This window comes from Trichomycterus rosablanca, chromosome 19 (assembly GCF_030014385.1).
Source record: "Trichomycterus rosablanca isolate fTriRos1 chromosome 19, fTriRos1.hap1, whole genome shotgun sequence".
Classification (NCBI taxonomy): Eukaryota; Metazoa; Chordata; class Actinopteri; order Siluriformes; family Trichomycteridae; genus Trichomycterus; species Trichomycterus rosablanca.
Window position 1 is genome coordinate 15,547,679 of NC_086006.1, and position 13,542 is coordinate 15,561,220.

The 13,542-nt window shown below is 35.3% G+C and overlaps 1 protein-coding gene across 4 annotated transcripts in view; it reads left to right on the forward strand.

Moving 5' to 3' along the window:
• Positions 1–263: 263 nt before the first annotated feature.
• Positions 264–13,542, forward strand: part of sycp2 (synaptonemal complex protein 2) — a 39,821-nt gene continuing 26,542 nt past the window's right edge. For 3 of the 4 annotated variants that reach the window (XM_063015246.1, XM_063015249.1, XM_063015248.1), the window contains exons 1-18: positions 264–478; positions 2,097–2,138; positions 3,785–3,925; positions 4,022–4,150; positions 4,232–4,336; positions 7,280–7,304; positions 7,411–7,496; positions 8,954–9,048; positions 9,152–9,186; positions 9,336–9,478; positions 9,881–9,933; positions 10,016–10,061; positions 10,458–10,556; positions 10,642–10,705; positions 10,894–11,042; positions 11,380–11,454; positions 11,941–12,066; positions 12,178–12,283. In XM_063015246.1, the coding sequence (XP_062871316.1) occupies positions 2,115–2,138; positions 3,785–3,925; positions 4,022–4,150; positions 4,232–4,336; positions 7,280–7,304; positions 7,411–7,496; positions 8,954–9,048; positions 9,152–9,186; positions 9,336–9,478; positions 9,881–9,933; positions 10,016–10,061; positions 10,458–10,556; positions 10,642–10,705; positions 10,894–11,042; positions 11,380–11,454; positions 11,941–12,066; positions 12,178–12,283 (1,501 nt within the window). In that variant the 5' untranslated portion in view covers positions 264–478; positions 2,097–2,114. The remainder of the gene's footprint in view (positions 479–2,096; positions 2,139–3,784; positions 3,926–4,021; positions 4,151–4,231; positions 4,337–7,279; positions 7,305–7,410; positions 7,497–8,953; positions 9,049–9,151; positions 9,187–9,335; positions 9,479–9,880; positions 9,934–10,015; positions 10,062–10,457; positions 10,557–10,641; positions 10,706–10,893; positions 11,043–11,379; positions 11,455–11,940; positions 12,067–12,177; positions 12,284–13,542) is intronic. The other variant, XM_063015247.1, reaches the window with a different exon arrangement.

Genomic DNA, 13,542 nt, shown 5'->3' on the forward strand with positions numbered 1-13,542 from the left:
CATATGTGGCAAAATATCACGCTTTGATTATAGATGTTTTATAATTAAATTAATATTAGAATTAACGTACAAATTCTGTATTACTTTTTATGATTCACTGTTCGGTCATGTTAAAAAAGGCATTGATATCGCAACTCGGTATAGAATGTTGTGGTTTGGTGCCTCCTGGTGGGAAACTCGTTTTAACCATGAAACCGAAAGCACTTGAAAGCAACATTACTGTACTTTACTACGTACAAGTGGCAAGACTAACAAGCGCGCGAGCATTTCGTTTCCCGCGCTGTGCGTGTGAGGAAAAAACGGCTTTTTAAAATTAGTTTAATCTTAATCTCTATTTGATTTAAAGTTTTTAATTAGGCTTTTAGTTTATGTTAACGTCGTAATAAATTAACTACTTAAACATTTATTTATTTATTTAATAGAAGTTAGATAAAGTCCTGGATATTGCCAGGTAACCTGAGTTAACCGTTAAACTGAGGTAAGATTTTTGTGTGTATTTTTTAACTAAAATAGCAAGCTAATGCTAGACAATTAATTTGGTTTACATTCAGTTAAAATAAATAAATATATGTCTTACATTATATATCGTATTTTAACGTATAAATTCAAGTGTTTAACACAATCAGGTGTACCACGCAGTTGTGATAACGCTAGTCAACGCAATTCACAGTATTACGTACACTTTTGGGGCACTTTAGTGTTCCATACAGATGACTGTCGAGTTTGTATACATTTGACTGAAGGATGAGGCATTGCTTGTTGTAGTATTTATTTGATTAAATGGCTTATACGTCATTTAGTAATTACTTCATTTTTACTCTGGTCAGGGCCGCGGTCAGTCCAGCGCCACACAAAGCCAGTGAATGCCCTGGGCAGGGCGTCTATACATTTAACAGCAGCACACATTTACCTTATCACTAAGACACTAACTTACAATTTAGAGCAGCCAATCTACCTAAATATTTATTTAGTAATATTAACTGGTATGCAGCACACACACATATATACTTTTATTGTATATATTTATACTTACTGTAGTTGTAATCCATGCCATATTGGCAGATTTATTTTTTGCATATATTGTGCATTTGCTACACCCTACTTACTTTATTTGTACGGTGGCTAAGTGGGTAGCACTGTCGCCTCACAGCAAGAAGGTCCTGGGTTCGATTCCCAGGGGGAGAGGTCCAGGTCCTTTCAGTGTGGAGTTTGCATGTTCTCCTCGTGTCTGCGTGGGTTTCCTGTGGGAGCTCCGGTTTCGTCCCACAGTCCAAAGACATGCAAGTGAAGTGAATTGGAGATACAAAATGGTCCAGGACTGTGTTTGATATAACCTTGTGAACTGAAAAACCTTGTGTATGTTATGAATGTAATCAAAGCGTTCATGTCGTTAAAATTGTAATAAACAGCAAACAGTTCAGCTACTGGAGGCCAATAATTTCCTCAATTTACTAAGATCAAAAATACTGTATGTGTATGATTATACACAAGCTATACAGTACATTTACATTAAGTTTTGCTTGTGGAGGTTATTATGTTTGACAGTTTGTGTACGTTTGATTTCTTATTATCTACTGTATTGAGCAAAGTCATTTTATTTTTCATTTCATTTAAATTTTTTTTGCCATCACTTTATCCTAGTTAGGGCCGTGGTGGGTCCATTTTCTTTGGAATCACCAGACGCAATGCATTAATTCACCTTGGACAGTATAAATATGGGGACTTGGCTATTTTCACCAAACATTGCCAAGTATGTAGATGCCTGACTGGCCAGTAGCACTGCTGAGGATTCGAACCCTGGATCCCAGTAGTAATGGGCTGGGATCCTTTAACTGCATCAATTGAGTGATGCAAGTTTACTTACAAAGTGAAATAAAAAAAAAAACTATTACTCCATTGCCATTGTAATGTTGTTTTATCTTATCAATATTATAATACTGTAGAACTAAACTGATTTAATGCTTATTATAAAAAAGTAAATGAAAATCCTCCAACTATAAGGTTTATATAGCAACTTAATGCGGTGAAGGGTGTTTTTCATAACTAATTATATTACACAAATACCTATATATGCTGACTAAAAACTATACTTCTAGGTACAATCTTCAGGAGCCATGCCACCGTATCAGTACCATCAGGTGAGAATGTTTGTTTTCCATAAACTAGAGTAATCACATTACTCATTCCACAGAGTATTTTTTTATTTTATTATTCATTTTATTATTATTTATTTAAAGAATAAAGATAAAATTCCCTATTTAATTTTGTTTATACACAGCACATGTTTATTATTTAATAGTAGTAATAAAAAGATTGCATTTCAAGTTGCTTATATTTCAATAAGAGTTGAATGAGATTTATATTTAATAAATAAGCCAAAGCCAAAAAAATCTAAATATTATTTATTTTTAATTTAAGTTTTCTTTAAAATTGCATCTTAGGAACCCACAAGTTTGTTTCCAACCTTTAGGATAATAACTACCACTATAATCGGTCGGCATGGTTGCCTCACAGCAAGAAGGTCCTGGGTTTGATCCCCAGGTGGGACAGTCTGGGTCCTTTCTGTGTGGACTTTGCATGTTCTCCCCGTGTCCACGTGGGTTTCCTCCGGGTGCTCCGGTTTCCTCCCTCAGTCCATGTAAGACATGAAAGTGAGATGAATTGGAGACACTAAATTGTCCAAGACTGTGTTCGATATAAACTGATGAATCTTGTGCAATGAGTAACTACCGTTCCTGTTATGAATGTAACCAGAGTGAAAAACATTATGTTAAAATCCTAATAAAACAAAAACAAACTACTATATAGGGCTGTCGCGGTGACAGAATTTCCCCTTGCGGTATTCAGCCTGTCTCAATATCGCGGTATGCGGTTATATCGCCATTTTTTTTGTTGTTTTTGAAAATTACTTAATTGATCTGGATTTTAGAGCTATATAAACATTAATAAATTTGCCTATAATTCCTGTTGCGATTGTTTACATTTTAAAACACAAAGCCTGACAATCAGCAGCAACGCATGAGAACAGGTTGCGGGAAAATGTCGCTCCTAGCTCATTTTCATTATGAATTTATTTAACATTTATTACGCACGAATGTAAGCGTATAAAACAAGATGGACCTGCAACAATAAAAAAAAGGAGAAGAAAGAAAGAAAAAACGTGAATATCGCGGTGTTGCGGTTGTCCAGCATGCCCTGCGGTTGGCTGGTCTATACCGCGATATTTCAAAATTGCGGTTAGCGCGACAGCCCTACTACTATAACGACTTAACTACAGTAAAATGTCCTGGGTTTACATCCCGGGTGGAGCGATCTGTGTTCTTTTTTTGTGGAGTTTTCCCTCTATCTGCGTGGGTTTCCTTTAGTAGCTTCAGTTTCCTCCCACAGTCCAAAGATATCTAAGTTAGGTAAATTGGAGATACAAAATGTTGTTTGACATTGTACTTGAACTGATGAATCGTGTAACCTGTGACTACCTGTCCTTTCACAAACATGTGCACCCCTGATAAACTGATGTATATCTGTACACATTGATGCACACTCACTGTTTAAAATAAATAAATAAATAAAAAAACTTGATTTTTTTTACCTTTAGTGTCCAGAACTTGGTATACAGTTGCAAAATTATTTCAATTGCAATTTTGCTAACAGTTAAATCATTAAAAAAATTTGATTGCTCCTGTAATACCCATAATGATTGTAAGACATATGTAACCAGCACAAATCTGTATTAACTACATTATGAACTCTCATTAACAAGAAAAACATAAATATGTGCACTCAGGTGGAGAAACTGGTGGACCAAGCTTTAAAGCACAGAAACTTTAATGACCTGGAGGCGTTTTTACTTAATGAAACCAAAGATGGGGCTGCTCTAAAATGCTCCAAACAATTCATCTTCAAACTGGACAAACTAGTGAACAGGGTAGGTAGTGTGCTTTTCAGTTCTTATAAGTATAATGAAAGTATTAAAATTAAAATAAGGTGCAAAATATTACAAATGAAAATGTACTTTTTATAGGAACTGGAAGAGCAGAACGTGAAGCATGCCTCTGTGGTGCTGACCCTTCTTCACAAATTGGGGGACACACTGGTGTTTCCTGGTGGAGAAGGTGTTTTAGTGATGGTGTCACAAGCACTTGTCAGAAAGATAAGTATATGTAATGTTCTTGCTACCCATCATGATTTGTGTTTAGTCTCAATAATGTAATGGTGAAGTGTTTATGTGCACATGGTACAGTGGTTTGAGAAAGCCAGAAGATTATGGATTGAGGCAGGACCACTGAGAAACGAGGCGCTAGTAAACCTAGCTGAAGACTTTTTTGATGCGTTGATGGTAAGTCATGACGGTGCAGGCAGAATATATGAGGGTCAACAAAAAGTAGCTTTTGTGCATTAAGGCAATGTGGACCTGCTGTAAAGTTGATTGTATACATGTAATTGCTATTTTTACACCTTAATTTTTTTCAATAATGCATGTCTTGGGTCTGTTAAGTTATTTAAGTGTCTTTGAAGTGGTAGTTTGAAAGAAAAAGAGAAGAAATTACGATTTCCAATTATAGTATTTAGTAAAATACCACCACTTCTGAGATCTGGGTCCAGATGTCAGTAGTGGTGTCGGGTGATCTGGGGGGTTGGGGATGGTGGTTTGAAGCCCTGCGATGGATTGATGCCCAACCCAGGGTATTCCTGCCTTGTGTCTTCTGATAGAACCGGACCCACTGCGACCCTGACCATGATAAAGCAGTTGATGAAATAAAATAAAAATTATATATGTTTCTTTTAAACATCAAGGTAAAGGCATAGTCATTATTGAGTTACATTAAAATATTCTAAGCTTTTGCGGCTCCCAGGTGGTGCAGAGGGATATTCCGCTAGCACACCAGCGCCGAGATTCTGAACTCCTTGGTTCGAAACTCGCTGTTGCCACTGGTCGGCTGGGCGCCATCTAGCAGGCATAATTGGCAGTGCCTGCAGCAGACACGTGTCTGCTAGGGCGGATTACCGGACTATGTGGGTGGGGTCTTCAAACGCTGTGTAAGGACCCTGATTAGCAGATAGAGAGGTGCCTGTGCAGAGTGCATAGGTGAAAAACGGTTCCGCTAAGGGCTGCGCATGGGTTGGAGGAGGCGTGAGCAGGAATATACCCACCTTGACTGCAGTCAGGGATCCCCCAGCAGCGGAAGACAAACTGACTACACTAAATTGGGAGAAAATGCATAATAAAATTGAAAAAATAAATAAATAAATAAATAAATATTCTAAGCTATTATTACAGAAAATTACAAAACATCATGACCATCCACCAAAATTGTGAATAAAGTTTTGTAACAGTCGGAAGTCACTGTCAGGGGTCTGTTCATTGTTGGGCTGACAATAGTTCCTTATTCAAAACATGATAAATGCAGCAGATAAGTTTTTATGGCCAGACGACTGGGTGAAAATATTTCCACAAGAGGTGCTCATGGGCAGCTGTGGTAAGTACCTACTGACGATGGTCCGAGGGGAACTAACCACAAACTGCAAACAGATTGTTGAGTGTACAATCATTTTTAATGTCAGAGGACAACAAAGGCTTCTGAACACAAAAGGACAGGTCTGGCTCAAATTGCAGATCCTTTTAATACTGTGACCATGGATCATAGGCCAAATTGCATATGCTAACTGTTCCACAGTTTAAAGCATGTATTGGACATTGAAGCAATAGAACAAGGTGACCTGGTCTGATAAATCCAGTTTCCTCCGATTTTATGTTGGACAGGCATGTGTGCATCGTTAACCCAGGAAAGAAATGGCACATAGATGCTCTGATGGATCATCCACTTTGCAAAAAACAAAATTTGAAATACCTACTTGAGAAATTACACTTTCAGAGGTCTGTGAAGGTCATATTTCATCAAGTCTGAGTTGTTCTGACAGCCTATTAGGTGACTGGTCATAATGTTTTGGATCATCAGTGTATGTGAATACCATTGACACAGAAGACTTGCAAACACCTGCATCACCTGCATGTCTGACCATAAATTTAATGAGATTATTATTATGACCATACATTTAATGAGCTAATTATTATGACCATAAATTTAATGAGATTATTATTATGACCATACATTTAATGAGATTATTATTATTATGACAATAAATGTAATGAGATTATTATTATTATGACCATACATTTAATGAGATTATTATTATTATTACCATAAATTTAATGAGATTATTATTATTATGACCATAAATTTAATGAGATTATTATTATTATGACAATAAATGTAATGAGATTATTATTATTATGACCATACATTTAATGAGATTATTATTATTATGACCATAAATTTAATGAGATTATTATTATGACCATACATTTAATGAGATTATTATTATTATGACAATAAATGTAATGAGATTATTATTATGACCATACATTTAATGAGATTATTATTATTATGACCATAAATTTAATGAGATTATTATTATTATGACAATAAATGTAATGAGATTATTATTATTATGACCATACATTTAATGAGATTATTATTATTATGACCATAAATTTAATGAGATTATTATTATGACCATACATTTAATGAGATTATTATTATTATGACCATAAATTTAATGAGATTATTATTATGACCATACATTTGATGAGATTATTATTATTATGACCATAAATTTAATGAGATTATTATTATGACCATACATTTGATGAGATTATTATTATGACCATAAATTTAATGAGATTATTATTATGACCATACATTTAATGAGATTATTATTATTATGACAATAAATGTAATGAGATTATTATTATTATGACCATACATTTAATGAGATTATTATTATTATGACAATAAATGTAATGAGATTATTATTATGACCATACATTTAATGAGATTATTATTATTATGACCATAAATTTAATGAGATTATTATTATGACCATACATTTAATGAGATTATTATTATTATTATGACCATAAATGTAACGAGATTATTATTATGACCATACATTTAATGAGATTATTATTATTATGACCATAAATTTAATGAGATTATTATTATGACCATACATTTAATGAGATTATTATTATTATGACCATACATTTAATGAGATTATTATTATTATGACCATACATTTAATGAGATTATTATTATTATGACCATAAATTTCTGGTGTAAAGTGGGTTTGACAGCTGCTAAACTAATTGTGTCTCTTTAACTGATATAGTCAGAATGACTCTGTCTTTGTTCCTCTCTTAAATCATGTGTACCTCAAGGTTGTGTATAAAAGCTGCAAAGATGGTAAGTGTCTATTTAGTTTTAATTTACTCAGTAATACATTAAAGCTTAAAGCATTAAAGCAAGAAGATTCTTAGTACTTAATGCATTGTGTGTTCTGCCTTTACAGGTACATATCAAGTAACAGAATCCTTGCTTTATCCTATTGGCAAACTGGCCTCTGATGCTCAAGTTAACATTATGATCCAAAAAGAGGTTAGTCATACAGTTTATAAATAAAATGCTAATCTAATTTCCAGAAATGTTGGGACACTTAAAATCAATAAATAGAAAAAAACTGCAATTTGTTTAATTGCTTGAACTTTTATTTAACTGCTAAAAATACAAGAAAACTTTGTCAGTGTTTCTCGGACAAACCTTATTGTATTTTGTAAATATAAAAAACAATAGAATATGATAGCTGCAATACTCTGTTGGAACAGAGGCAAAATAAGTTTTGGAACAAATAACACTGCTATGAAAGGTTTCATAATTAGCAGTTCAACTGGTAACAAGTGAGCTCATCAAGGTTGAGTATAAAGGGAGCATCCACCAAAGGTTTAGTCTTTGCAAGCAAGCATGGGCTGTTGGTCTCGGTGTGTAAAGGCCAAGGTGGAAACAGCTGCTGAATGTGCGTGACCATCAAACTTGGGGAGGTCATGCTACTCTGATGGGCATAGCCACATGGGACAAGACGTACTTTGGAAAATCATTGTGACTTAACACAGTCTACCGCTGCATCAAGAAATGCAACCTGAAACTGTATTATGTAAAGAGGAATCAGAAACACTGGTCTAAGATAGACTGAAGATAGACTGAAAGACTGGAAAAGTGTTCCGTGGTTCTGAAATTCACATTTCAGTTTGTTTTTGGGAAAATAGACATTAAAGATGGTTCATGTCAAAATAAAGACCATTTAGGTGGTCCATACTGAACAGTACACGAAAGCAGTATGCGAGAGCAGATAGTATGTCTGAATACGTAGTATACTTTAAACAGTGCGCGAAAAAGTAGGGCAGCCATTTTTGAGTATGCAAACGATTCACACTTATGGTCTGATAATATATCCCCTAATTTAACTGGAACTGCAAAGGCATTCGTAGCGAAGAGGAAAGATGGCGGAAAGCGGAGTAAGACAAACATTAAAAATGTTATGATTAAGTACAGCCCTGAATAAAGTTATGAGTAGCTTTGACTGACCTGCCTGCAGTCCAGATCTGCCTCCTATTGAAAATGAATGAGACAACAGTGACCACAGACTGTTGAGCAGCTCAAGTTTTGTACACAGCAAGAATGGGCAAAAAATAAACTTGGAAACCTGCAGTAATTAGTATCTTCCAAGTGTAATGAATAGAAAAGGTCAATCAAACCAAGGTTTATAGTGGTAAACATACCTCTCATCCACCTTTTTGAATGTGTTGCAGGCATTAATTTCTCAATTTGTTCATATTAAACAAATAGAATTAAGTTTGTCATTGAAAAAAATCTTTTGCGTGTTTAGAAAGTGTTCAAACTTTTATGGAAATGGGGTTTGAAATTCTATAGCTTTTGGCAATTAATAATGTATATTCTACAAAAAATCATGGTGCCAACATTTTATCTCAGTTTGCTGCTAATTTGACAGTGACTAAATGATACAAAAGTAAGTGTTTATTTTTTTCCCTAAATGACAGGCAGTAAGGAAACTGAATCTAATTCTGGGAAAGATACCAACAGAACTGAAGAAAGAGAAGAAGCTTTTGTCATCACAGGAGGCATCAAGTGTGATGTATATGAGTGTTTAACAACTTATGACACTTTATGAGCCCAAAACTCTATTGGCATTTTGCCATAAATATATTTTTTTAATTAGTTTTTATCCCCCCATACAGGCATTATTTGGCTTGTAGAATTCTTAAAGGAGGAGGTCAGTAAACACTTTAACAAGTTTGTATGATTTAAAAAAAATTCTTAAAATGATGTAGTTTGGATCAGTAATCCTAAAATAAATTAGGAAAACTATTGTTTTAATGTAGCTTGTGCAGTGTTTTCATGTGCATATTTGGTACTGTGTAGATTATGATCTGCAGGTGGCATTGATGGAGGCTTTGTGTAGGATGACTCCACGTGCCCAACGTAGGGAGATGGCTGACCGCTGGTTTAGGATGGAATTTGTAGCTACTGCATTCAGCCAGATCAAGGATTCAGAGTTCGAGACTGTAAGATATAAAAAATATTATTTTAACTATAAACTACAAGCAATTTAGAAAGTTTTTGTGGTGATTAAAGCACCTAAAAGATGTTTAGATTGAAACATTGCTAATGTAATTTGTGTTTTTGTGAACATTTGTGGTTTGAAGCAGTGTTTATATTATTCCTATATGTAGTCATCACATCAAATGATTGTCAATTCTGACTGGAAGAGGTGTAACTGGTTAAATAATTTTTTTTAAATAACAATTACAAGTGTTGCAACAAACTTATAGGGGTATTCCTATCTTTACACAGTGTTACCCACCATAACTCTGACCAGGATAAATTGGATGACGAAAATTATATAAACGTTTACTATGTACAGTCATGCCATTAACTTAACTAGTATAGTTTTTGTTTTTTCATAGGATTGTCGAAAATTTTTAAATCTTCTAAATGGATTGCAAGGTGATGGACGAAGGTAATTTTATTACAGTCTTCAAGTTTTAGTTAACCCTTTTACCAATGGGATCATTAATACTGTGAGGATTTCTTTCTCTCAGTGTGTACTCATATCCTTGTCTGGAGGTGTTTTTGGACAAGCATGCTGTAAGTCTATTAAAATGTTTAAACATCAATATTTGTTTTTAAAAATTTAATATGAGCTTAAAGCATAGCAGTGTTCTTATCCTCTGAGACTGTTATTATGACCCTTGGGTTTGAATGGGTTTTTCATCTCCCGAACACATGGTTAGATGTGGATTGATACCATAAATTCCCCTGAATTGTTGAGTGAGTGAGTAAGTCAGTAAATAGGTGATTTTGTACTGCTTTGTGATTGATTGGCACTCTGTTTGCATTCTAATGCCTTTTCATGTAGGACCCCATATGGCCCCATAGGAATGGAGCAGTGACTAAAGATTTATAAATTAATGGTAGTCTAAAATACATAGTATACATAGTACATAAATACATAGTATAAAAATAAAAGTGTGTTGATTGCAGTTGTTTATGCCTGTGGATGAGAATCTTCATGAGTTCTGGATTGACTTTAACCTGGAAAGCCAGAGCATCTCTTTCTACTTCTGTTTAGCTGATGACCAGGTATTTGTTGCATTTATTTAATTATTGCATTTACCTGGAACAGGCTTTTGCCTTTATGCTTTTCTTTTCAATGCTAATTTTCCAGCAGGAGGGCCAGTGGGACACTTTGTGCATAGCGGAAAATGAAATCCACAGTTACACAGTGCAAGGTACCTTGAATAAGTACCATGACTTTATTGTGAATAGGAGTTTGGTCTGTGATTTCTTTATTTTGACGATCATGTAGTGTGTTTGGCCTAATGTCCATGAAAATGTCATGTAAGTTTTAAATGGAATTTAAAGGCTATGCTCATGTACCTTATAAATGAGAAAATGTTACCATGTCCTTTACCTTTAGAGGAAAAAGATGTGAAGGTTCTGCAGCTGATTCTGATTGAACCGGTGTGCCTGACCAATATCGAAGGCTACAGACTCACCATCCACTTCAGTTCCTCATTAGATATTCTTGAGGCCACCAAAAAAGTCTATGGCGAGACTAAAAATAAAGTGAGTTGTCTCAAAGCTCAGTGTTTACTGTCAGTCAAATGTCATCTGGGGCTTTTTGAAACAATGACTTTAGTTAAACAAGAACAAGGTGTAAATATAAGGAATGTAATTAAAATTAAAGGGCTTAGATTCTAAAGGGCTTGAGCATGAGGGATGGTTATATGGGAAGCAGCTAATGAGCTTATTTGGTTAATAATAATAAAGAAACAATGATACTAACACAGGTGTTACCAGGCAGGTACAGGTTTCTGTAAGCTTACTGTGTAAAGTATTGGTAAGTAGATGGTGGGCTTAGCTATGTTCCATTTATTAATGTTTCTATTTTACCATTTTTCAGAAGTTTATTGGGAAGACCACAACATCTGTTGTAAAAACCACTGTTCAAATTATTCTGGATGAAGGGGGATCACAGGTATGCAAGTCTAACTAAAGCCTCTTAATGTAACGTGTACAGTAATTTATAATCTTAACCCATGGTTTTAACGTGTGTTTGACTAAGCATGCAGCACGGACAGTTTTTGTAAAGTTGGGCTCATGATCACCATATTAGAAATATTCATCAGGGGCAGAGAATCTAAAAAGAGCATAATTGGCATGTTTAAACACCCTGCGTTATGATGGAAGGTCATGTTTCTCTTAGTGAGTCTTTGGCTTAGTCAAGATTGCTAAAGCAGCAACTTGGCTTTCATTATTTGCATTTTTCATAGTCCCAACTTTTTTTCTGATTTGGGGTTGTCATATAATTTACATAATAGTACAGTGTATGCATACTCTTATTAGCAGTACTGTTGTTAGTATAGTTGTTAAAATAATATAATGTTTGCACCCCAACCTAGTTTGTGTGCATGTTGATAACTATTGATGATTGTTCTGTGATGTATTTTTCCCATATGAGCAGGTTCTTTTTCCTGAGAGTCAGGGATCCTCTCAGTTAATGGAGAAGACAGCCGCTTCAGTAAAGAATGGCACGCATTGTCAGTCATTGAAAACTCATGAGAAAGATGCACAACGTGTCAGCCAGCAGGTAATAATCTTTAACAGCACATTATTGCATTAACTTAGTTTTAGGGTTATTTAGACTTTTTATTTGCATTTTACTAGTCATCCAGTTCAAAATATTCTCTTTCTTTCTTAGATGATAACTCCATTAAGGAAAAAAGTGTCGGAGTCATGCATGTATGTGTCTGACAGTGCAGGAAGGAAAGTGGGCAAAAGCCCTTTCAGCTGTGTACTGCCTGTCTGTAAGTTAAATTCCACTTCTGTGTATTTCTTAGAATATTTACTTGCTTTTTCCTTCAGTATTTTATTATTTTAGCACTTCTTTATATTTGCCACATTTATAGTGCAGTTGTATCTAAGAGATATCTGTAAGAGATATCCTTTATTTGTCACAGATACATATACAGGTGTACAGTACAATGAAATTCTTTCTTCGCATATCCCAGCTTGTTTGGAATCTGGGGTCAGAGCGCAGGGTCAGCCAGCGTACGGCGTCCCTGGAGTAGACAGGGTTAAGGGCCTTGCTCAAGGACCCAACAGTGGCTGCATAGCAGAGCCTGGATTTGAACCGCCAATCTTCCGGTTGATAGCCCAAAGCTCTACCCACTAGGCTAGTGGTTTGGCTGGTTTATTAGAGACATAGATTACACATAACTGCACATTTGGCATTTAGATGGATTTAGATTCTCATCTTGGAGAATTAAATGACATGAATTACATTCATAATTACATTCATCAATTACAGTATGTTTACTAGATTGGACTGGCTCATTTTAGTTTCTGATTTGCACCAGTCATTTTACATTTTAACCTGTTTTTAGAATCGGTCTACAGGGTGGCACGGTGGCTAAGTGGGTAGCACTGTCGCCTCACAGCAAGAAGGTCCTGGGTTTGATCCCCAGGTGGGACGGTCCAGGTGCTTTCTGTGTGGAGTTTGCATGTTCTCCCCGTGTCTGCGTGGGTTTCTTCCGGGTGCTCCAGTTTCCACCCACAGTCCAAAGACATGCAAGTGAGGTGAATTGGAGATACTAAATTGTCCAAGACTGTGTTTGATATAACCTCGTGAACTGATGAACCTTGTGTAATGAGTAACTACCGTTCCTGTCATGAATGTAACCAAAGTGTAAAACATGACGTTAAAATCCTAATAAACAAACAGGAATTAGTCTACATTAAAAACTGTAAAAGCTTAAAATTTTGGTTTGCAGTAGTCTTGACTAATGTGATGTACAGCGGAATTAACTTCAGGTAAATTGGTAACGTGTGGGAATCATGATTGGGTATAAAAGGAGGATCCATCAAAGGATCTTTGCAAGCAAAGGTGGATCGTGGCTCACTACTTTGTACCAAACTTCGTAAGAGAATTGGCAATCACAAAAACACTTCTCAAATAACTGCAAATAAGTTAGATCTTTATATACAGTGGTCGGTACAGAATCAGGGAAACTGGAGTAATCTCAGTCCATGTAGGGCAAGACTTTTATCAGTTAAATTAACAAAT